This window comes from Tubulanus polymorphus, chromosome 12 (assembly GCF_964204645.1).
Source record: "Tubulanus polymorphus chromosome 12, tnTubPoly1.2, whole genome shotgun sequence".
NCBI classification, from domain to species: domain Eukaryota; kingdom Metazoa; phylum Nemertea; class Palaeonemertea; order Tubulaniformes; family Tubulanidae; genus Tubulanus; species Tubulanus polymorphus.
In genome coordinates this window covers 10,740,243-10,766,995 of record NC_134036.1, presented here as the reverse complement: position 1 = coordinate 10,766,995, position 26,753 = coordinate 10,740,243, and the positions used below count along the sequence as shown (strand labels likewise).

At 38.4% G+C, this 26,753-nt stretch overlaps 2 protein-coding genes and 1 long non-coding RNA gene across 3 annotated transcripts; 2 read left to right on the top strand and 1 right to left on the bottom strand.

Annotated features, from left to right (window-relative positions):
- Window positions 1-314: 314 nt before the first annotated feature.
- Window positions 315-3,788, bottom strand: LOC141913858 (uncharacterized). Its single transcript, XM_074805022.1, has 2 exons — window positions 3,336-3,788; window positions 315-3,230 (listed from the first exon to the last, which is right to left on the bottom strand). The coding sequence occupies exons 1-2, from the start codon at window positions 3,786-3,788 to the stop codon at window positions 315-317; spliced, it is 3,369 nt and encodes a 1,122-aa protein (XP_074661123.1).
- Window positions 3,789-8,191: 4,403 nt separating this feature from the next.
- Window positions 8,192-9,506, top strand: LOC141914255 (uncharacterized). Its single transcript, XR_012620741.1, has 3 exons — window positions 8,192-8,230; window positions 8,551-8,632; window positions 8,766-9,506. It is a non-coding gene; the product is annotated as an uncharacterized LOC141914255 (long non-coding RNA).
- Window positions 9,507-15,857: 6,351 nt separating this feature from the next.
- LOC141913856 (uncharacterized protein F54H12.2-like) lies at window positions 15,858-16,670 on the top strand. The gene has a single exon (XM_074805021.1). It carries the CDS (start codon window positions 15,858-15,860, stop codon window positions 16,668-16,670), a length of 813 nt encoding a protein of 270 aa, XP_074661122.1.
- The last annotated feature ends 10,083 nt before the right edge of the window (window positions 16,671-26,753 follow it).

Genomic DNA, 26,753 nt, shown 5'->3' with positions numbered 1-26,753 from the left:
ACAAATCACCCGGGTCGGAAATATATTTCGATGTAGTTTTATTTTGTTTCTGCCCGAGTTTCCCCCACATTGAATTTAGACATAACTTCGCGACAGTTCGAAGGCCACTAATCTTTTTGATTTTCTCTTTTTCCAAATGAACCCCCTCCCGAAATTTGTAATCATCTATGAATTTATCTCTTTCAGCCTCTGACATATTATCGCGCGGCCACCCACTGGCTTCGGTTTTCACTTTAAGAAATTGATTAATGTAATCTTTGAACAGGCCCGTTGCATGTGAGTTCCAATGCCAGACGTCATGAATTTGAATGATTTTATAACCCAAACTTATGGCTTTCTCCACCTCTAGCGTAACCAAGAACGCGCTCCGTTTCGTTATGCGTGCATACGTCGTGTTGGTTACACGTGTTGGCGCATGTTGCGCAAAGTGGGAACGTCAATTTACCACCGGACCTGTATGGTAATACGGGCAGAAATAAACCCCGGGGTGGTAAAATTGAGCATTTGATTAGACCGTAATATTCAGATATATCGCTGCTGAAATTTTCAGTGATAACATCTGGGTGCCCAATCGGGTAGCTACATCGACTATTCACGTACGGGTATAAAGAGCAAATGTCGATGTAGCTGATTTTTTCATCGTCGACGATTTTATGATGAAGCTTTATGGCGTTAGTTCGACCCCCGTAGAAACATTTTCTAGGTTCGAGGGGGTCGAAAACAGTTACACGTTCCACAAAAGACTTAAAATTTACGTCGTCACGAATCTTACGGTTGTAATCGTGTTCCCACATTTGCACAACAGTATAACCCATTGTTTCCAACTCGTGCTTACGACGTAACGTAGCCTGATACACGTCGTCAAACGTACGACCACCTCTGTTACAAGCTACCGGGTCACCTCTAACCGGGAAGCATTCGGGGCAACCGTGAAAGTAACACCCGTTAAACCCGTAGACGGTGCGTGTTTTTTCGTGGAAGCCGTCTACCTTAAATTTACCGAGTGTTACTTCACCCCCGTTCAAAACGTGTTTGATATCCAAATTTTTTTCCACCGCCAACCATTTCAACCACCGAACAGCCATTTTTGAATACTTTGCGTTTGGTTTATATCCACCCGGTGGTATGAGACCAATCGTGTCGGGTTTTAAAAAACGCGATCTGAGTGCGAGATTGCACGCTGCGGCGATCGTGATGCAACCGTCGAATGGGTCGACACTCGTAATACTATAGAATAGCTCTTGGAATTTGACTACGGATTGCATCAGAATATCGACATCCGAGCGGCAATACTCGACTAGCTCGGTTTGCATATCGAAATGTTTTTCAAGCTGTTCGGCGTGCCATTTGAGAAATTGCTGTCGATCGTTCTCGCTCATTCCGTCGGGGTTATAATATTTTGATTCGGGTACCGGACCGGAATAATTCAAAGTTTCCTCCCGGCAGAAGAGATAGGGAAAATACCCCTTTTTTAATTCAATTAACCCCAACGTCGATGGTAATTTTGCCAATTTCATGGGTAAAAAGTTTAATGTATCTAAAAATTGCATATTCAAATGCTTCACGTACATGGACATGATTTTACCGCCATTAGGGATAACTTCGGGTAAAATGCCCTGATTCACTAGAAACCTTAACACAAAGTAACCGTCGAATGACATGAAATTGTGGGCAAACACCAGCGACCCTCGGTTCTCTTCTGAAAATAACCATTCGCAGAACGAGGTATCGCTGGTAAATATGTGCTCGTTTTTCCCACAATCGCTACATGTCGAATCGGCGGTTCTTTTGGTCAAAGCACAAGTACCGCACGTACGGTGCGCAAACGCCAAAATAACTCTGTGCGTACCATCCACCGTCATCGTCTCGAAGTCAAACGATATTAATTTTTTTTCCAAGACGAATTCGGTGGATTTTTCGGCGACCTTTTCATCGTCGTCGTCGTCGTTAGACTTTTTTGTGACCAGTTGCATGTAACAGAGGTGATCGAGGGGCATATCTTTACCGCACGATTTGCAAAAGTTCAACCCGCAATTATGATCGTCTAATTGATTTCGTGCGACAATTTTTTTACAACTGAGACAACGTGCTTTTCGATCGCACATTACCGAACCGAATTTATTTTTGCGAGTCGTGTGCTGAAGGAAACACGACTCGTTTTTGAAATATATGCGGCACCTAGCGCAATAGAATACACCGGGACAACGTGCTTTTCGATCGCACATTACCGAACCGAATTTATTTTTGCGAGTCGTGTGCTGAAGGAAACACGACTCGTTTTTGAAATATATGCGGCACCTAGCGCAATAGAATACACCGGGTTGCTTAACGCAATCTATACCTAAACATAAAGAACAAATGTTTTTACATTTGTCGTTTTCCAACGATTTGAATCCTCTTCTACATTTAAAACAGTAGTACGATTTACACGTGAATGCTGTCATCGATTTGATAACGTCGAAGTGGTTATCGGAATATAAAAGAATAATATGTCGTTCACAATCGGGTTTCCCGTTTTCATAAAGATATCTGTAACTGACGTTATCACCGGTGACAACAATCACGTGGTATTGTTTCAAAACGGTTTTGCAAAATTTATCTAGCTCACCTAAACCACAAAGACCGACTGGAACGTTGGCCTCATGGTGTAATTGTATAGCAGCTGTTTGTTGAGCGCACTTTTCTGGATGTCTCAATTGGTCGTATGCGGGGTTATTGTCGGCTAGCGCTTTACCTACTACGAGTGCCCTCGCCAGACATATCTCGTCGTCGGGGTTGATAATGCGTACAATCGATCGTTTCGTTTTCGTGAAATTTTCTAGATTCACGCTAACGCGTTTCTTATAACCACCGCCTTCGGGTAGTCTAATAAAAATGCAATGGAAAATTATTCCATTCACATCCAACGATTCATGCGATTGCAACACCTTTCCGATCGTATCTACTATGAACTCTAAAGAGAGTTCCCTGACATTCATCAGCGGAAAGTTGATATTGCCGTTTAAATCGGGATGTTCGATTGACAACCTCATGTGATCGCGATCAGTGGCACCCATCATCTCGAAGATTCCCTCCATGATTGTATTTATTGAATTACGAATGAGTGTACTAATCTCAGGCGGTTGGTCATCCTGAGTATCGTTCGATGGTTCGTCGTCATCGGGCATGTTGAGGGTTGCTTTAAACACATCGGTTTTCATCGAAAACTTTTTACTCTCTTGCCGATGCATCTGGAAAGACCATGAATTACAACGTTTTAAAACATTGAAAATATTTCACATTAACTTATATTTTATAAATATATAGCTTCTTTATAAAAGTAAAGCGATACATACTCTTCGTAACGTAACACCGTCTTTTATTATTTCGTCGTATGCGTCTGTTCGTTTCCTTTTCTGTTTCGGTTCTTCTTCGCTGGTACTGGGTTTTTGAATGCAAACTTCGGAGTGTTTTTTCAACCCTGTTACGCTCCCAAACACTTTGGTACACCACGTGCATCGGAATTCGGAAGATTTTGTATTCGTCATTGAAGTACTACTACTCGCTGCGGGTGATGACACGTGCGGTAACGGATCTGTTGTTGTTGTTGTTGTTGTTGTTGTTGTTTGGGGTGATGATAGTCGGTGTTGTCTCGACTTCATATGTCGAACCAGGGCATCCTTCCTACCGAATGCCTTCCCGCACAACGAGCACTTAAACCCTTTCTTGCCGATATGCGTCATTTCGTGGCGTTCGAGTACGTGTTTGTATTCGAACGTTTTTCCACAAATTTTACAATAATGCACCATTTTTTCTTTTTGTTTTCTGAAAAATATAACAAACCCCCGGAAAATTAGTTATACATTTTATCAATCATTAAAAGAGATATACTTAAACATATACTCGATATACCCGAAAAAAGCGTGTAATATAGTTTTTTTAAATGACTGAATATACCGGCCCTCGAAATTTGATTCACCCGATGACCGCCTTAGTTAGTGGTCCCACCGGATGTGGAAAAACATGACTCGTGAAAAACATCATCAAAGAAAAAGTTATAAACGAACCGCCAGAGAAAATTTACTGGTTTTACGGGGAAGCGCAGTCGAAGTTATTCGCGGACCTACAGGATGAAGGGGTGACGTTTATTCAAGGATTTTCATCAGAGATTTACGAAAATATAGATGGTAGTCAACGTACTTTGATAATTATCGATGATTTGATGGATGAAATTGCGTCAGACAAAAATCTAGCGGTCATTTATACAAAGGGGTCACACCATAAAAACATATCGGTGATCACTATAGTTCAAAATTTATTTCCCAAAGGGCGACAATTCAGAAACATTAGTCTTAATTGTCACTATATAATAGCGTTCAAGTCGGCGAGGGACAGAAATCAAATAAAAACTCTAGCGCAACAAGCCGGTCTGAGGAAGGAAGTCGAATACGCGTTCAAAGATGCTACTAAAAATCCTCACGGATATTTGTTATTGGACTTCAAACCTCACACGGAAGATAGATGGCGTATAAGGACCCGCATTCTACCTAGCGATAAATACCACGTTGTATATAAACCGAGAAAAACTTAAGCATTAAAAGTAACTGTCCGAGATTTCGATAATGTTGTGAATATGATTAAAAGGATGGCCAAGTCGCGAAGTGTACTACCCGCGAAACGTCGCAAACCCGATAAGCATAGTAATATTAAAAAGTATACGCCCCATCTACACGTATTGGCAACATCTGATCGGAAACTAAGAAAAGGAGTTGTTGACAATGCGCCTTTAGGATTCATTAAATGTTTGTCGGAAATGTGTATGAATTCGCTCGTCGGAAATATACCGCACAGTGCAAAAGAGAAACGCGTTTTGAAACAGCATAAACGATACATACGTATGCTAGCAAACAAATCTCTTGCAGGGAAACACAAACGGAAAATTATTTCGCAAAAAGGTGGCTCTTTGCCATTCTTATTACCGGCTTTATTACCCGCTCTCGGTGGTCTAGCGGCTAGTGCAGCAGGAGCTGCTATAGGAGCAACGATCGAAAACAAAATTAGAAATGGCTAACCCTGTTGAGAAACTCATTATCGTACCCGAATCAATGTTGACCTTATTACAAGAATATCTAGAAGAACGACAACTCGACGACAAAACTGTTTTGTCGAATGAAAAGAATTATTTCGTTTACAATCAACGTTTACATCAAATCTTGAAAGATAGGGATTCACCTACGCAGATACCCGACGTACCAGAGAAAATACAGAATGAACCCGAAGCGGAAAGAGAAGAAAAACATCAACATGAAACGCCATTCGAAATTGATAACATTCTCAAACTTTTACCACAAAGATATCATGAAAAATCGGGACAGATTTTACGTATGTTTAAGAATAATTCTCACTTGATAGACTGGAACGAACGTATGGAAATAAACTTCAAGGGAATTTTAGTGCCGAATAGTAATTTGATTGATTTGTTATATACGTCAATGGTTCAGTCGAGCAATTTTAACGCACCGGGTATGGATGAATTTGTCAAAACGTTCCAAATACTAAATATACCCGTAACGCTCGTAAATAATGGTAAATTACGCGATATGATAAAAATGACTTCTCTTACCATTGATGCGAAGCCTAAGCGTAAAAGAGCCTTAGTTCTCGGTGTAGATGACGAGTCCGATGTCAATCAGCGCGGTTCTGGACGACAAGTTGTGAAACGAAATAAAGTCAAATGTAATAAATGGATCTTCTTTTAATACGAATCTAACAATAAATACTATTATCATTATTATTATGTAATGACAACATATGTCGCTCTCTTCTTTTGTCTACACGGAGTACCCGTTTATACACGAATCGTCATTAAAATGGAGATAGTCAACGTGGTCGGAACGGCTTGCTTAAACTGTGAAATTGATCTAACTAGTTTAGCTAATACAGAAAGTAACATTATTTACAACAAACGTAATTTCAGTGGAGCGATATGGAAACATCGGAAAGTCGATGGAACTTGTTTATTATTTAGAAATGGTAAAATGGTAATAACGGGTTCGAAAAGTATATCTCGGAACAAACAAGCAGCGAGACAATTTGGTCGAAAAGTGCAAAAGTTGGGATATAAAGTTACATTTTCCGATTTCAAAGTACAAACTATTTCGGCTGTGAAGAAAACTGAAAACGAATTTCTCTGAAAACTCTTGACAATTTGCTGGGTAGCAGCTCGAGTTATGAACCAGAAATATTTCCCGGACTCGTTTATACAGCGGAAAATGGAATAAAATGTATCGTACATAACGGTGGAACAATCATCTTAACAGGAGCTAGAAATGAACGAGTTATAGAAGATGTGTACTCTAACATTCTTTTAAATATCCTTCTCTGTCACGACTCTTTTAAAAAAAACTTTATAAAGTCGTATTAATATTGATGATGCTGATGATTATGGAGAAGATTGTGAGATTTATGTTATACGGATTATTCGAAATGACACACATATACGTGATATTTATACCTAGAAATTATCTAGACGACATCAATCGTATGGTGACAACTTTCGTCGAAAAACGTAGTGACGTGAATAGCTTAAAAACGATTCTAAAGGAACTCGATATGTCCGGTAATCTATTTCGTAAAATTGTTGGCGCGATATTTTGTATAAAATTAACTAAAACATTACCCACTCAGAAGTATGTTATAAAGAAACTTTATATGATTTTTTGAAATAAAAAATGTTCAAACCTAATTTTGCGTAATTAAATTTTCTATCAAACCCAAGTTTACTCAATCGGGAATTTTGTCGAACCTTTTGGTATTTTCCCTTTTTAATTTGTAAAACCGGAAATTAATGGCATATAAATATGTTCAAACAGGAAATAGAGTTTCATTTCTTTATTACGAACCTGGTTTGGTATAAGATCCTTTAAAAGGCTACATACCGCGTGTAAACATCTCTATTATAATTATTTGCAAACATGTGTAGTAAGGTATTGAAATTGTGCTGCTGTTTAGCCGATAAAAATTTAGAGTCGAACTGCAAGTTTAGTAAAATAAATTGTATTTCCTCTTGTTGTCGAGGTAATTCAATCGTAATTGATAATAATGACAAAGTTGACGGAAATGCAGAACAAGTGGTTGAAAAAAGTATATTTCACACCAAAACATCCCGGTTCTTTTGGAAGCGTTCAAACTCTAACCAGACTAGCAAAAGTAAACGGTCAGAAGATTTCTCGAAGACAAATTAAAGATTGGTTGTTAAGCCAGGAAGTATACACCCTACATGCACCGGCCCGGAAACGATTTCCGAGAAACAAAACCGTCGCGTACAGACTTAACTCACAATTTCAAGCCGATTTGTGTGACGTTTCCAACATATCGAAACATAACGATAATCCACGACCGTAGGCGTAATAGAAAAACGAATTCACCTTGACCTTAAACCGCGCACCTGCAAGCACCTATCCGCGCACCTGTGGAGCACCTGTTGAGGGCAAGTCGTTTACGTTAGCGTTATCGTAAAATCGTGTTTTTTGCAATATACCCGCCTAAGTTGATTTATTTGTCTCTCAATTAATAAATTAGCCGTATATTTTCCATCGAAATGATAAAATAATTGAAATACAATATGTTTGTATAAGGAAGTAACCAACACGACACTGCGTCGTCAACCGGTCGCGGGTAGAAAAACATCGCAGTCAGCTGATTAGAATTGTGTGAATTTCGCGAAGTTCTTAGCGCAGTATTAGCTTTCAACATGGTTTCACTAAGTAATTCACGTCATATATTCTATAAGAGAATATGAATAACTAGCGATGGCCAACGATGAGAGGTAAGTTTCGATATTTAGGCTTCAAAAGATAAAAATTCCATGTGAAATAGTACGTGCGTCGTCAATTCAAATCAATCAATTTGACCTCAAATTAAAGTATCAATCGACAGCCACCTCAAACCGCATCATTAGTTGGCCAAGGGGTCTAGGCTGTGGTTTGGGTTGTCTGTGGTAGTCTATTATGACTTCAAAAAAGATAAGAATAAGAAACAATAAAAAGAGTTGATAGGCCTAAACATTAGTTTCCTGACTGGAGAGTTTCTGGGGTAGTTCCACAAGACTAATAATGATTTTATTTATATCCTTTCATTTCAGTTGATTGATGATCCTTACTTCATTGAATTATAGAGCAAAAGTCCGTTGACGACTAGCAAATTTGGATTATAAGACTGTCAATAACTGTGTTTAGCATCAACGTTACAAGTAAGTGCCGTCTAGAATGCTGGGCTGTTGGCCTATCGTTGTAAGATTCTGGGGTTCATAGTCCTCTTTCTAGTTAGGTCTTTCTGGTGAATATGATAGGCTGGAATAGGCTGGAAAGGGGTGATGATCCATGATTTCATTATAATCAGGGACGGATCGTAATACCTGCCACCTATACTTATTAAAATGCTGATTCGAAATGAATGATTTGGAGCATAGTGCATAATTTGAGAAAAGAATTTAAAGCTTTATTATCACGACATTGACCGTATTTCCATACAGTTGTGTCTGTTCACTTCCGTACACTATTCACGTTTCAGGATCTTACATAGCTACCTGCTGATCAGTAATGTCGACTCAATCAATTAGAGATTTATAGAAAAGCTTACCACATATTTCAAGGTAATTTGAAAAATATTTACACAATTGCTATCGAATTTTAACATGTATAGAGTTACAGGTGATTTACTCAGATAATTCAAGTTACATCAAAATCATTCGGCAATTTTCTGACACGATTTACATTTCTTTACAGATTTTCCATCGGCTAGACACTTCTTATAGAAACCGCCGCAACTGCATTTACGTGGAACAGACGCCGGTTGCTCTAATGTTTTCGTCGCATACAAGGCCTGGTTTTGGAAGAGAAGTTTGGAGCGTAAAACATTGTCGCGTATGCTGCAAAATGTCCGATTATCTCGATTGACACTAGCGTGTTTGCTTTCAAGAGCTTGCTCGCTGAACAAGCCAAGTGTTCCCCACATATTTACAAATTCGGGAACATGGTATACTAGAATATGGATTTTCGGAGTGATATTTACATTGGGAAATTTAGACGTAAAAAAGCGGCCAAAATCGTGGCATTGTGTTGTCATATTGGATATCTCGTCTTTAGAAAGAAACCGAGATGCGCTGTATAATCGATATAGCGAACGTAGTCGTTCGAACAACTCTTGGAACAAGGAACTAATCGATTCGTCGGGAATCACTTTGCATAATTTTTCCGCGTTGTTTAGCAACTTGTGAATATGATTCCCTACAAAACTATTGCTATGATACGCTTGACGATCAACGCCGATTTCTATCAGGACTTGATTTAATGTCTTACATAAAGGTCCCATTTGGGCCTGAACTTTACTGTACACAGCATTTAACTCACTTGATTTCTTTTGGAATTCCTTTTTTAACTCAACTTGTCTGGATTTAAGGTTGGCCAGATTTTCAGTGATGCATCTGATGATTTTGTTGGCCGACAATTGTTTTCCTGTAAGGCATAGTTCACACTCAAAATCTGGACAATCTTCGATACACTGCTCATGGTACGGAGCGTCACATTTGATACAATATATATACCGATTCGGATTTGGATTCTCAATTGTCCTTATTAGACAAATTTTCGATGTACACGAAACAACACATCGACCACGTCTATTAGCAGTAGTGAGTTTCTGTAAGTATTTGCATTTCGTATCAATACGACTTGAAAGATCATTTAGTTCCTCTTGGACTTCCGATGTTTTTGTTGAAATTTCTTGCCAGGTTCTGTAAAGTGTTTCATCACGTTCCCCCAAAGATTCGTTGTCAAATTCTTGACATTTTTTTTCTAACATGTTGAAAAATAGTAAGCCAAGTCCCAGGGAGATATGAAGTCCAGGAGGAACTAAATGATCGATATCCTGTAGGTGAAACATCTGAGCTTTCACTACACTTAAATTATTAGCACCTGGATTTGCTACATTCTGTTTATAGAGGGCAACTGATCGAGATTCAAATTTCACCGATTGTGGACAATGTGGTGAGCCGTGGTGCTTTCTTAGGTCATCCAGCTTCACTTGACACCACAAACAAGGAAATTTGGCCGTTGAACCCTGGTGACCCATACATGTGCACAAAAAGGCAAGGTCACCAAATAGAAAAAAACGGATCGCGACGGCTACATATTTTCCATCACTATTTACAATATCTACACTAGAGATAGTCTTCATCTCATCAAATATTGGTGAGAAAACCTGCTCCATATTCTCATATGAATCTACAGCTTCAAAATACGCGATCATCTCTGTAAAGTCTGTACTATTGCACAATTTACAGTTGATAATTGAAAATACAAGTTTCGTACTACCTCCCCCCTTGTCCGCCCCAATCTTAATCCATATTTCACCATGAACCTCTGCAGGAAACAACAGTTGACCTTTTTCAGACAAACGTTTAATTTTTACAAGTAACTGAACACGGAAACTATTCACTTTAGCGTACGCAGTTGTTTTTCTCTCCGAGGTTCTCGAATTTACAATCATTTCGGCTTGACCTACATCAAGATTGTTTTTTAAAGCTTCAGATCGACTGTTAATTTCCTCGCGCAGTTTGTCAGCTGATGGCAAAATATTGATATTGTACAGTCGTAAAAGTTTTCCTAGTTCCAAAGACTGGGTCATTGTCAGTCGAAGATGCATTTTGATTTCAAGGTACTCTTGAGCAGTGAGCATCCGCGCTGGTTTCATATCGGGAATATGGGAAATAACCTTTTCTTTAATGGATGTGTCTTTTCTTAATAAGTACGATATTGTTTTGGCAGCATTTTCAATTGATTGGTCTTTATCTTTGGAGATGAATTGGATTATAAGTTTCAACAGGGATGCTCGCTTCTCAAGAGTTTTTTCACCAGCATCTAAGGATTGTATCTTCGGCTCATCAAATTTGATGAAATAGTTGTAGTTGTCTCGGGATTTCGATTTATATGTATTTCGAGCTCTGAAAATTGTTTTGTCTTCGTCTCCATCACAGATGATCAGCGTATTTTTGTTCTGTTGGATACATTTGATAGTTTGAAGTTCCTGCTCCAGCTGACGCACTTTTTCCTTTAAATCTACATTTTCTTGGGAAATGGATGGCGGCGCTGGCTGTTTTTTAGGAGTTGAACTAGACTGATACGATATCTCATAAGATGACTCTGGTTCTGCAATATCTGAGTCAACGGGATTGATAGTAGTTGATGCTGATGATATTGCACTTAGCTCGAGGGATTCGCTGGTACTCTCATCTGATTTAGCGCTGTTACGACTACCGATACACGATCCTATCAACAAATCAGGTTATAAAGCGAGCATTACTTAAATGTTTGTATATTTAATTTTGTTCCAAAATTTCAATGTTTGATATTTATTGATTTTTGCACTTATCTTGGATGTTATGAATGATTAAACGTTGTACTGTTTGTCAAATTATTAAGACAGTATTTTTTTTATTTCTTAATTGGGTGTTTATTAGTAATAACCTTTAATCTAAACTTAACAAAAATGAAAGAATGAGGCAATAATGTACTTACAGTCTTTGCGTTGCTCCGTTGTATATAGTGAAATGTTGTAAATTTTTAGGGCAAAATAAATATTATCATACATGTATACACTATCTATGGCTTGGTTATTCTGATTTTGTATTTTCACTCCAGGCTAGTCTTTGGTCCTCTTGGATTGGTGAAACAGTAGATCCTGCTTACTGGGGGCATTTGTCCTATGAAATTGTTCCAGTTTGTGTTCAGCAAATCATGATCGAATGAATCGAAACATGCCGCAGTAAATTTTGGTCCCGTCAAAAATTGAGTAGGTAACCCGATTTCCTGGATGTGAATGCCGACACGTTCGTTGTACAGTCAAATTTGCATCAATCGGATAGTATATCCCTAATTATTCCGACTGAACCAGGTTTACACACATATTTTGGCCTAATTCTGGAATAAACTCATCCGGGTTGAGCAAGCTTTTGACTATCAAACGATGACGAAAGAAAAACAAAATAACAAGAAAAAGAATGCAGAAGAGTTACAATTTAAATGATAATTATACTCCACTTTATTCCACAAAAAAAGAAACATTTTCATACAAAATATGGTCTCGAACAATGAAACAGCATCAAGATCAGAGGTTAACACTGGGATACGGAAATTGAAATCTCTTTCTGAACAAGTCTTAATGTATTTCTGCAGCGAAAACCTCTTTACTCTTTAACAAAGTATCTGCAATTACATGACATACCTCGGGAATGGAATGAAATTGGGTCCTTGGCTATATTGCTGTAGCCAAATGGTTGCAACTGAAGGTTCAGGTCGGTAAGGTCATGTAACCGCAGACTTATTTTGTGAATTAACAATAGTAATCATACATTTTATGGGCCAAAAGTTGTAATTCATGCAGTCTGTATAGGGCCTAGCCGCCTATTACTCACTCATGCTCTTCATTTTATCAGCAAACTTTTTCTTTTTCCTGCCGTGGCCAAAGTTGAAACCTTTTTTGCGCTTATTATTTGATTCTTCCATCTAAAAATCAAAGAAAACCGTTTGAATTTCAGCCTTTTCTTATACAAAGAGAAATGAAAAGGCAATAAAAAATGATTGAATTTATTTTTCTTAAATTTACCTTCATCTCATCAAAATCGACGGGCATCTCATCAAAATCGACAGGCATTGTCAACAGATCAATGTTATAGAATCATCAGCTGAAAAATAATAGTCATTGACAAGCTTATATTCACTTGATATACAGAAAAGAACATATCAATTACGATAGGCCACGAGCGCTGAAATTTTTTTTCAGAATTGCAAACTTTTGAACTCTAAATTCGTCCTGCCTTCACTATTGAAGCAAAAATACCTCATAAATTGGGTATCACTGGACAGCTTATCCAATTTTTCAGAGAACTAAAGTCTTAGATTTTGAATAAAAGGCACATTAGGGTCAAAAATACGTACTTTGAAGAGCAAAAATCGGACAAAATTGATCTGTTGACTTCCGGGTTCTTTGAGCGCGCCGTACTCGGATTTGGTGGAAGTTACGCGAAATCGGCTCTTTAGTTCCCTAGATTTGAATGTTGTCTACAAGTTGAGACACGTTCGGTTCGAATCCCATAATTAATAGCTGAGCTACCGAAGTTTTCCGGACGCAGCTCCGGCCATATCTTTAAGCATTAGCGAGACGGCCCGGCCAATCAGCGCACGCCATCGATTTTAAGATATCGATTGTTCCAATTTCTAAAATTCGTATCTCGCCTACGGTCGTGAATCATCGATTCATTTTGGTAACGATAGACGTACTAAGTCGTTACGCATGCGCAGAACCGATTAAAAACAAGTTTCCATCATCGGTTATCGAAGGTTTTAAGAAGATTTTCAGAAAAAGGAAGCCGAAAATATTACAAAGTGACGCGGGTAAGGAGTTTACGGCTAGTGTAACGCAAAGCTATTTCAAAGATGTCGGAATTCATTTTTTCACGACTAACAACGAAACCAAGTGCGCTATAGTAGAGCGATTTATACGGACTTTAAAGTCAAAATTGTATAAAGTTTTTTCGCATCGAAATTCTTACAAATATCTGGATGTACTTCAAGACGTAATAACGTCGTACAACAAATCATACCATCGCAGTATTAAAACGCGACCTGCTGATGTCGACATGTTTTCGGAATATAAAGTGTTTAAAACCTTGTATGTACCCCGATGTAAAGAAAAGAAAAAAGCAGAAATTCAAATTCAAAATCGGCGATATCGTCCGTATCAGCGAAACAAAAGGAAAATTCCAAAAGGGCTATCTACCGTCCTATAGCACAGAATTGTTCAAGGTTGTAAAATGTATTGATCGCGTTCCACAAGTATATCGTATCGCTGATATAGATAATGAGGAAATAAAAGGTACGTTTTACGAATACGAATTGATTAAATTCAATAAAAGGATCGACCGTAGCTCAGTATTCAAGATTGATAAGATTCTAAAGGCTCGTGGTAAAGGAAGTCGAAAACAATACTTTGTGAGTTGGTACAACTATCCGGAGAAATTCAACAGCGCGAAATCTACAGGAATTATAAAAAAATCAATCGATATGAGCGACTTTTACATATACCTTCAAAGTGGCGCGAACGTTGACATTTATCCCGACAATACGCCGCACAGTTTCAAAGTAAAACTACGAGCACCCGTCTCACTCGATGGGAGATGGGAGTGCGCTTTGCAACAAGTCAATTTCGTATTTGATTTCTATAACGTTAGCACTGGTAAATTTAAATGCGTGACACCCAAAACTGGCGAAAAAGAACTAAGAATTCCAGAGGGTCGATATTCGAGCATTGAAAAATTAATCGCGGCGATTCAAGAAAAAATAGACGAGGTTTTTAAAGATAAGATTAAAATTACATTCAACGAAATAGAACAAAAAGTAAAGATGAGATTTTACGACAACTGCGCGTTGGTTTTTACCGAAGATATTGCATGGATTTTGGGGTTCAAAGAACATATACCGATCACGAACGCGTTACTGGATGTAAGGCAAGGGGACAAGGAGCCTGGACCCAAGTTGACCGTCAGAAGAGCTGATTTTGATTCGTACGAGTATATAGACGTGAGCGCCTCGCGCTGTGTCGATATCGAAACTGATTATCACAATTTAATGATTTATACCGACATAATAAAACATCAGATGGTCGGTGGTCAAAGCGCGAATTTGTTAAGAATGGTAGCTTTGAAATCTGGACATGTCGGAAAAATAGTCGGTATCGAATTTACTAAGGCTCAGTATTTTCCTGTACAGAAGAATAATTTTCAAACGATAGAAATCTTTATAAGGCGTGAATCCGGTAAAATACCTTATTTCCGTAGAGGGAAATTTAACTGCGTTTTACATTTCAAACGAAAACATCTACTGTTATAGTGAGGACTGTTTGCCAAATAGATCACGCCGCGTGTTGTAAATATTACTCGAGTCAAGGTGGATCAGGGATAGATATATACACCTCACACCCCGTACAGGGTGGCCGCGGACTAGGATCCGCGGTGAGTGGTTTGACTCGTAAGGCGATACCGTTTTTGAAGAATATCGCGTCCACAGTTACACCTTACGTAATAAAAACAGGCGTCAAGGTTTTCGGTGATTATTTAAGAGGACGGCCGTTAGGGGTCTCTATTAAAAACCGTGCATCGGAGACCGCGAGCGAAGCTCTGAATTCAACTTTCAACGTTAGAAAGGAACAGGTTTTAAAAGGCAAGAAACGGCGTCGCATCAGCCGCGGACGTTTAGTAGCACGTGGTAGGAGACACAACGATTCTTTAACAGAATCAGAAGCCTACTAGAAAAATTAACTCATTGGAAATGTCGCTGTTAGTGGACCCCGATTCGCCTTTGTGCGCGAGCAATGAACTGGATTTGTTTACAGTGCCTGGATCAGTGTTTAGCTACAAACACCGCGATTATGTCGCTTACGAATCATCAACTTCAATTAGCGACAACGGGCCGATAGTATTTAGAATTCCAAAAACTGATAAATACATAGATTTGAATTTAACTTATTTGAAATTGAAATTCCGAGTTGTAAGGGCCGACGGAAATAATCTCGATGAAGGAAACGCAATTTCTATGATCAACAGTTGCAACAGTTCTTTCAGCGACGTCCAAGTATCGTTTAACGATAAAATAGTAACGCACGACAATGGACTTTACCCGCTCAGGTGTGAAATTGAAAATTAAATAAATTATAGCCACGAAACGAAAAACTATTCTTGGTTAAACTGCGACATTTACGCAAAAGATGAAAGCGGAAAAAAATCTGATTTCGATGTGAAGAAGGAAGGTGTGAATAGCGGATTAATGAAACGACATGATTATGTGACAAACAGCAAGTTAGTGACCGCGTACACTAGATTACACGCCGACGTGTTTAGAAAGGACAAAGTGCTATTGAATAACGTTGATATACAAGTGAAACTACTCAGATCAAAAGATAGTTTTGTTTTGATGTCTGGTGACCAGCACGCGGACTATAGATTGAAAATAGAGAGCGCTCAGCTGCATGTCAGAACGTGTGAATTGGATAGTTCTATTTTAATGGCTCACGCTAATACTTTGGGAAAGAAAATGGCGAAATATTTCTTTACACGATCTGAAATGCATACGATTAATATCCCTAAAGGACATAGAACTATTACTAAAGATTCGTTGTTTTTAGGTGAAATTCCAAGAGCTATAATAGCTTGTTTTGTAGAAGACGAAGCAATGTCTGGTAATTATAGAAAATGCCCTTACAATTTTTTAGATTACAATTTAGCAGAAATGTCTGTTACGGTAAATAATGTTCACATCCAAAATAGCCCATTGGTTTTAGATTCCGAGGGGGATGGGGTGGAGGCATATTTCAACGCTTTACTTTCGAGAGGTATGTTATACAAAAACGAGAATTTCGGTATTAAAAGAGACGAATTTAAAGCGGGAAATTTCATGTGTATTTTCAATATATCTCCTGTATTGGGCGACGACCATTTGTCTCTTATTCAACGCGGATCGTTAAAAATTCAGTTACGATTTGATAAAGATTTACCGACCAATGTAAATTTAGTTTTACTCGCCGTGTTTGACGAAGTTTTGCAAGTCGCTGAAAACAGAGACATTACCATTGATTTTTAAAAATAATGTTATACACTAATCAGATTATAGAATTAATGAAACATGACGAATGTATAAAACCTCGATTTAAAGGTGTTTTTCCGTGTGATATGATGCCGACAGTAAATATTTTGAAACCTTATGGTTTTATTGTAAATACTGATAATTCGTATGAGCCTGGTACGCATTGGTTAAGCATATTTATAAACGGATCTAAAATCGGATTTTTCTTTGACTCTTTCGGCAAAGCACCGAATTTTTACGGTGAAATATTAACTGATTATATGCACGAAAATTGTAAGGAATGGTATTATAACTCTGTTCAATATCAAAATGTCATGTCTAGTACTTGTGGTTATTACGCGATGTTTGTACAAATATTATTATGTCACGGACTGGATATGAATGAAATTGAAAAGTATTTTTCGAATAATAGCAAGGAAAATGATGAGATTGTTACAGACTATATTGTAAATTATTTCAATTTGATATAATGGAATAAAACATATCATATACTTTAAAGAGTTTTTTTTACACTTACCCCGGACTTGATTGTAGCCTTGGTTGGATATGGTCTAAATGAAGCGTCTCGGTCGGAACTTGTTTTCTGCTCTCGGAAATATCGACGACAAAACGACTATCTATTTCGAGGACTAAATTTGAAGTGAAATTAACGGTATTCGTACCTAGTTAAATACTTACGTAGGATAGCTTCAAACTCAACGGTGGGGTAAGGGGAGGATTTCACGGCGATAGTATTATTATATAGATATTATATAATATTGGGGAAAAATATGGATTACGGTTGTCCCCTAGTGTTATTTGGTTGGTCACACATGGTACCCCCCACGAATACCGGGTTAATGATTCATGATATTAATTATAAACTTGGAAATAGAAATGAAAAATAATATTTTCATATAATGTTTTAAAGCAAAAGCAAAGCGAGGAGAGGCAAACGTAACCAGCTCTTTTTGGAATTTTAGGTTGGTCTTGAAAAAGACCGTTTTTTTTTTTTTTTCGTATACATCAGATACGCGTATATTAAAATATATACGCGTTCTGAATGTCATACATCGGAATTGACCGACATTGTTCCGATGGCAGTGGATCGCTGTCATCTCTTCGGCAGTATGGACATTCGTAATGTCGTATATTCTTTAAGCGTTTAATACACTTAACGTGGATCTGCTTTCCGCAGCACGTTGTCGGTGTATCCATACACACTTCCAAACACACACAGCACGTTAGGTCCAGAGTCGTGCTGCAAAATTCACATCGGTGGTGTTGTGAGTGATCGATTTTGTCGCAGCAATCATAACATATCGGCGTACGACAACACGGTATCTGATTGGTTGTGAAGTGGAGAGCACACCCTCTGCATACTTCATCATTCCTTAGGGCAGGAACCGAACCAGTACACCCATTGCGGAAAATGGGGTCTAGATGTTCTTCGAACCCAATGATTCGCATCATTGGTCACATAATCCTTGACTGGTTCCCTTGGTCCTCAGCCGCGTTGTCGAAGCAGGTATCGCAAATTATTTTATTGCAACATCTAGTTACAAACTCGTATGGGTTTACGCCATAGCGTAAAATCTCCATACAGGAGTGACATTTTATGTCGCCCCGCTCTGAACAAAATACCGGAACGGTATGAATTTCCACTTCTTCTTCATTTTTCCAAAATACTGGAGAATACGCCATTTTTCGTAGAGAGTGTTGAGTAAGAATTTCGTAGAGAGTGTCGAGTAAGAATGAATAATATCGTCAGGATGTATAAAAGTATTTATATAATGCAAGTCGAAAATATATGACTGAACATGAATATTATCATAGTAGAAAACATATAAACATATATAGTACAATACAAGTCGATAATTCAATACGATGTAAATAAACAATGGCATGTCACCGATGACACGTCAATAGTAAATATATCATTCTCTTTGAATCGAACACTAATGAATATCACAACGGGGAGTACTTTTAAACCCCCTCATATTTTGGTTACCATATGTCATCATAAACTTTACTAACTCGTAACTAACAACAATCAAATATCCTGACGTGATTGTGCTTGATTTGTTTCATAACATCATTTTAATACTTGCGAAAAGAACAAAAAAAAAAAATGGATTCCTTGATCACCGTAGAAAAGGCATTTTTCGAGTGCAGCGAAATTGAATTAAGCGAAATAATGATGATTAGTTTCGACTGTGAACCAGGTTATGGATAATGTCACGGTTATTGTAGAATGATCGTACATATTTCGGACTTAAAACTGACGAAATGCTGTAAGTAAGGTATTTGTTCGGTATGTTGGGAGATAACGGTGAACGTAACTCAAAGAATTTCAACTGCCCGATGGAAGATTGTTCAGCTATTCATAACTTGACGCGTAGGATCCGAACAACAATGTGTCGCCGCTGTAAAGATTGGAAGTCACCTGACGTTTATCAGTCCTGTATTGCCGGAACATTTTGTAGAAAATGCAAAGATGACCTCGAAACATCATCTGATTTACAGATGTGTTTTAAGTGTTTATCGCGTGTTTGCAACATTAAATTGTGCGCGATATGTATGGAACATTGCAAAACTGAGAGATATTGTGGATGCGTTATTCACGGTGTGTGTGCCAAGGCGTTCAGCAATAATCGTGAAAAATGTATAAAATGTAAAAAATAGAACGCTATTCCTATATTACATATATATATCTTGGTTTGAAATAAATAACATTGTTTGAAATATATAACTGTCGTTATTTGGTATTGTTTAATCTATTCGAACGCGGATTATCGCATGAGTAATCGGGTAACAGCTGGTGTGAGCATCCATCGAAATTTCAAAATCCGCCATCTTTGATCACGTGACCACAACCGCCATCTTGGATCGGGGCGCCATCTTTGATCACGTGACCGCAGTCGCCATCTTGGATCGGGGCGCCATTTTTGATCACGTGACCACAGCCGCCATCTTGGACGGACGCCATCTTGGATCACATGACAGCCGCCATCTTGGATTTAACCACAACCACAATTTAACCACGGGCCTATAGTAACCCACCATCACTACTTGTATGTATGTATGTATGTATGTATGTATGCCCACTTTGCTGCTTATCATGCACTTCATGCTGCGTTGCTTTTGATTCTTTGCGCAGCTTTTGAGCATATGTTGCTAGGCGCGTTTCCACCCGATCCAACATGTGGCGTCTAATACCCGATTCCTTGTGTCCACGCTGGAAATCAAAAGTTTCATCAATATGTAGCATGTTATGTCGGGTATGCCGGATTTCTTACTTGACGGTGTACATGGAAAGGGAAGTATACGGTGCACAAGGGAAGGGCTAGGGTGAAAAGTTTTCCAAGTAGATGGTGCACAAGGGAAGGGAAGTACGCGGTGCACAAGGGAAGGGCTAGGGTGAAAATTTTTCCAAGTAGATGGTGCACAAGGGAAGGGAAGTACGCGGTGCACAAGGGAAGGGAAGTACGCGGTGCACAAGGGAAGGGAAGTAGACGGTGCACAAGGGAAGGGAAGTAGACGGTGCACAAGGGAAGGGTTTAAGGTACAACATCCACCGAGTGGAGGGAGGTCCATGCATTTATACTCACGTCGCGAATGAACCTGATTAATCGATTCTTTATTGAATGTACATAGGACTTTAGCGACCCAGGCGTTTTGCCACTCTCTTTCTCCACCTCCAACCACTCGACTACGTTTGTAGGTGTTATCTTGCCATTACAAAAATCAAGCAAGTGTCGACTGTCGCGCACATACGCCTCCGACGTTTTCTCCTCTTCAGCCATTGGCCGAAGCCATGACATGAATTCCTCATCAAATTCTATCGGAAAAATAAGAATTAGGTCATCACGAACAAACACATGAGTTAAATATGTAGGACTTACCCTTCTTCATCATGGGATGGACTTTCTTCACTCTTTTAACTTCCTTTCTCTCCTCTTCCTACTCTTCATCACTTTCCCCAGTCACCTCCTCCACATCACTTTCATCCGCATTCTCTTCTTCACTGCTATCTCTGTCTTCGGGGCTGGTTTCTTCGACTTCAGAATCTGAACTTTTATCCGAATCACTGCTCTGATCTAAAGATAAAAATGAAAGACATGGTCATTCATTAACTATTTCATTCGCAAAGTCACTAGCACCTGATGTTACCTCGTGATAGGCATTTAGTGTGGCTTGATAGCCGTCTGAAGTAAAAACCACATTTACTACATTTAACCATTGATCTGCGCTTATTGTACGGGGCTAGCGTCTTGTATTGAGATTTTCCGATGTCTTCCTCCGTCCTGCGATTCCAATTTCTCGATCGCACGCGCCCCCACTTATGGACGACTCTTAGGTGTTGCGGCATATGAGTCTTCGGCCGCGAGCAAATTGGGCAATCCACGTACGTACAGACAATGCTAAGAATAAGAGACCTTGAAGTTTCGCGTAATTGTTGTGACCTTTAAGGAAATCAATATTATTCGGTGGCCGCGAACAAATCTATTGCGCGCGATCACGATCTTCAGCAAGACGTGGAGTCATCCTCGCTAGACACGATAGTTAAAATATCGGAGTGTATCATGAATTGGTTGCCTTTGAAACGATTCCAGTTGCTTTAATGGGTGTCATTTGTTAATGTAAGTAAAGAATTACGTTTGTGGCCGTTAATGGTGTATGTTTGCTGCATGTTGACCCAATAAATGTAAAAATACGACTGAATTTGTTTACTTACTTCCGGGTTCGCTGAAACCCGGAAATATTTCCACTTCAAATTCTTAACTCAGACCGCGGCCTATATTGAAGTAATTCTGTTAAGATGTCAACCCATAATGAAAAAAAGATTCGTATCAACAGTTAACCGCATTCACCTTCAGGCCTAGCTCATCGATGGGCCTATTTCATGTATTGAAGTGCAAACTGTCAGATAATTTGACCCGTCCCAGGCTAGTAAATTCCCTCAGTTATTTGTTTTTTCGGGGCAGTCGAAGCAGGGATGGGTTGTGACCACAATGAATTGTAGTAAGAGTTGTAATATTGTCAGGTAGGCCTAGAGAGTGGGCGATAATCTGATAATCTGTGGCAATCGACGCCGTGCGATTATAGTCAATCTAGGCCTAAAGCCTCCAGTACATTTCGTAAGCCCTATCATATTATATATTACAGGTTTTTTTAAGACAGCAAATGTTTTTCAAAGGGGACAGACAAAGCTATTCAAGTAAGTTTAATCGATCGAACATCTCTAGAGCAATACTAAGAATAAGCTTCGCGCACTCATCGTGACCTTTTAGGAAATCGATATTTTTTGGTATCGAAGAAGGGGTTGCGGTTAAAAGTGTTTCATTGCTTTCATCTGCCAACTGCATGTCACTTTTCGCTGATTTTCTCCTAGAGCCTGTTATATTGATTGAAAGAACATTCAACTCATTAGATAAAAACTTAAGGTACAACCCAGTAATTATTGTAAATAAAATTTATATGGTGCAGCTTGCACGAGTGTACCTTAAAAACTGTTAATGCAACTAACATTTTGTAATATTACAATTTAAAACATAAAGGTATCAGCATTTTTTGCTTTTAATTAATTATATATAAGGTAATACATGTATTTAGTTCGACGCAATTTGTCTATTGTGAAACAATGATTTCAATAAATTCTATGTCTACCACTTGCTGAAAATGGAATAGTTTTAAATTTGTTGGTATGTTGCATGCAGAGGAAATTAAATGATTAATTAGGCAAAAGAAAAATTAACCAGTCTGTCATCAGATAGAAATTGTTAGTGATAATTCGATATTTCACCATGTCAAATGCTACCACTTTTGGAACACTATTTTGACTAACAATTGTCCTGTAACAAACTTCAATTTCACTCAAGGACAGACTCAAGTTAGTTTGAAAATGAACTTTGAAATAGTCAAGAAACTCACCTTTATAATACAGCTGTCAGAACCACACTTCTTTTACAAAAACTTTATCCTGAGACTCATTTCCTTTCACTTATTGTAAATAATTTATACACAGGGTACCCATAATATACGATATGTTAGAGGAATATTTCGATCCAGATACATTCTTTATGAATAAAATTACCATCCTGCTATAAATTTGATCCAAGAACCCCAAGTAACCTTTCTTGAATTAGATGGCTAAGAAAGACAAACACAGTCATATATAATTTTTGAAAGGTTTTTATTGAAACAACAATATGAATTGAAAATGATGGATGTATAAAAGAAAAAAACAGTCAACATATGTAAAATTAGAGAATTGATCAACTTGAATTTTTATCAACTAGTCTTTAACAAACATTCAATGGACATTGTCAAAATAAACTTCACAGCAATTAACAAAATTGATCGGTAAATTGACTGTCTGCTATAACGAGCAGTATTCCTATTATTGCGAATTATATTTTTCACAAACTATTATATACCGGAGTTTGTTAGAACAACAGTTCCATTGAATTTACAATCTTTCAAATACAATTGACTTGATTTTTGGCATTATTTCACAAGGTTACCACCAATTGCGGAATTAAGAAATCATTGCCAATCTTTGCCATAAGTCATTTTAATTATCAGAGCAACTTTCCAAAATAATAATCAGGGTAGAGTCATAATGTAATGAACAATAGAAATAAATAATAAACATCTAATACAAAATGCTGCATAATCACTTACTATGAAGCTTAGCCATTTTTTCTTTAAATGATATCTTTTTCCTCGCTGTACCATAGTAGATCTTTCTTGCAGAACCCAACATGCTGGTAACCTTCCCAGCTACCCTGCCCCAGGGCTCGCGGTCTACTGCTTTCTGACCTACAAAAATCAATTAAACAATATATCAATGTATGTTCTAACTATAGGCCTAAAAATTTCTTTAAATCCATTGACTTACCCCTGTGTTCAACAATTACTGAATCCCTTCAATGATTACGACTAGGTTTGACAATTACAACTTCGTTAAACGATTACGACTCCATTCAGCGACTACGACTCCGTTCAACGATTACGACTCCGTTCAGCGACTACGACTCCGTTCAACGATTATGACTCCGTTCAGCGACTACGACTCCGTTCAACGATTACGACTCCGTTCAACGATTACGACTCCGTTCAGCGATTACGACTCCGTTCAGCGACTACGTTAAACGATTACGACTCCGTTCAGCGACTACGACTCCGTTCAACGATTATGACTCCGTTCAGCGACTGCGACTCTGTTCAGCGACTACGACTCCGTTCAACGATTACGACTCCGTTCAGCGACTATGACTCCGTTCAGCGACTACGTTAAACGATTACGACTCCGTTCAGCGACTACGACTCTGTTCAACGATTACGACTCCGTTCAGCGACTACGACTCGTTTAACGATTACGACTCCGTTCAACGATTACGACTCCGTTCAGCGACTCCGACTAGTTTAACGATTACGACTCCGTTCAGCGACTACGACTCTTTTAACGATTACGACTCCGTTCAACGATTACGACTCCGTTCAGCGACTACGACTCGTTTAATGATTACGACTCCGTTCAGCGACTACGACTCTTTTAACGATTACGACTCCGTTCAACGATTACGACTCCGTTCAGCGACTACGACTCGTTTAACGATTACGACTCCGTTCAGCAACTACGACTCGTTTAACGATTACGACTCGTTTAACAATTACGACTCCGTTTAACGATTGCGACTCCGTTAAACGATTATGACTCCATTCAGCGACTACGACTCCGTTCAACGATTACGCTTCCATTCAGCGACTACAACTCCATTTAACGATTGCGACTCCGTTAAACGATTACGACTCCATTCAGCGACTACGACACCGATCAACGATTACGCTTCCGTTCAGCGACTACGACTCCGTTCAATGATTACGCTTCCGTTCAGCGACTACGACTTGTCTAACGATTACGACTCCGTTCAGCAACTACGACTCGTTTAACGATTACGACTCGTTTAACAATTACGACTCCGTTTAACGATTGCGACTCCGTTAAACGATTATGACTCCATTCAGCGACTACGACTCCGTTCAACGATTACGCTTCCATTCAGCGACTACAACTCCATTTAACGATTGCGACTCCGTTAAACGATTACGACTCCATTCAGCGACTACGACACCGTTCAACGATTACGCTTCCGTTCAGCGACTACGACTCCGTTCAATGATTACGCTTCCGTTCAGCGACTACGACTCCGTTTAACGATTGCGACTCCGTTAAACGATTACGACTCCGAAACTTACTCCTGTGTTCAACGATTACTGAATCCCTTCATCGATTACGACTCTGCTCAATCCTTTATGACGAACCCGACTATGTTGAATGACAAATCTATTCCGACTATGACAAATACATCTACAATTACAAAAAATGTACCAATAGTTATTACCATTTGGAGGCCCGAGAGACCTCAAATGCAAAGGACCTAGGCCTATACATTAATCAAACTACATGTATTTGATTCGGTAATTTTACAAGGTCGAAAAGCCGTAAAAGGCTTATACTATATGAAATAGACAGACTTGATAAGCGCCAAGGCTCGAGAAACTATAGTAGACGTTAGAGGCCTATCACTCGCCCACCTAGACTGCAACAATTTCTAGTTTAGGCCTATATAAGTGTCATGTTTGCTGTCTATGAGAATGGGTTGTTTTGAAGTTGAAGACATATCACTATTAACACATAAAAGCTCCTGCGTTAAACATAACTCTGTCGAATAAAATTTAATTTTGCTTGATTTTGAATACCATCTTAATTTTCACTTCTTTTTTAACAAGGACACAATTTCACTTGAATAGAATGAAATCTAATTGATCTCAATCAACTGTTTAAAAAACTTAACAGTAGAAATAAGCAGTTTAGTGACTATGTGCAATGTAAAAAGACGAAACGTAAAACGATTATTATGGGCGCCAAAAAAAATTTTAATAATTGTGCAAATTTACAGACGAGTGTCACTTTTTTGACATTATACAATGACAGAGACCCATAAAATTACATAGTTATATAAACTACATACTAATATCTAGTTCGTCACATTTTGTTTTTTTAAGTTAGGCCTATTGTATGGATAGAAATCGCACATTTGTAGCGGAAAATGTCGAAAATTTTATTTCCGGGTTACGTAATTCAGGATTGACAAAAAACGAGAATGTTAATAGAAATTCCGAAAATTCTACGAACTAGTGGCGGATGTTTACTAAAAATCTTATCATATTAGGTTCGAATCCCACATTTACTGACGATGTATTCGGAGCACTCCCGAGTCACTCCAAGTCTGTATCTCACAGCATTAGCACAAAATGGCGCGAAGCTCAGTGCGCGATATCGATTAATACGATCAATAATTGAAGTTGGCAAGATTATCTAATATAATTTCAATTATCTAATATAATGTCTTTGAATGTAATTATATGATTTAGGTACATGTAGGACACAATTTACACTGGTACGATTTCCTGAAATAAATGACATTTTTTAGTATTTACGACGAATGTTCATATAATAAAATATATGTAATATAATATATATGTAAAATATATGTAATATAATTTCAGCATTTATGAATGTAATGATATGATCTAGACAATTTACACAATTTACACTTGTACGATTTTCTGGAATAAATGATATTTCCTTAGTATTTACAATGAATGTTCATCTAGTAATATCGAACGTTATATATATCATCTGTGAATGTAGTATGATTCAGGTAGTACACAATTGACATTTGTACGATTTTTCCCGATCTGTAGATTTTTAATTGGGCGCTTTTGATTCCTACGCATTCACAATGGAACCATCGGCAGCAAGAATCGCACTGAATCACGTTAGTTGTTTTTTTTGTTCCCAACGTGGTAAGATCCACGGACCACGCATACATCTTCTTTCTTATTTTTCGTTCCTTTTCGTCTTGTCGACTTGCTCCAATGTTCTTGCGAGGTCTTCTGCAATTGTTTTAAGAAATGTATTATGATGTACGTGTAACTATTTGATACAACCCTAGTAAACTATGTGCATGTACATTATTACGTTTAAATCTCATTGTCTTACCCATTGAAATACTCGATGAACGGCCT

Excerpts from the sequence above, each read along its gene's own strand:
- LOC141913858 (XM_074805022.1), bottom strand. The coding sequence starts at position 3,788 with ATGGTGCATTATTGTAAAATTTGTGGAAAAACGTTCGAATACAAACAC. Across the intron at positions 3,231-3,335 it reads ACGGTGTTACGTTACGAAGA|ATGCATCGGCAAGAGAGTAA; the intron begins GTATGTATCGCT and ends TGGTCTTTCCAG.
- LOC141913856 (XM_074805021.1), top strand. The coding sequence starts at position 15,858 with ATGAAACGACATGATTATGTGACAAACAGCAAGTTAGTGACCGCGTAC.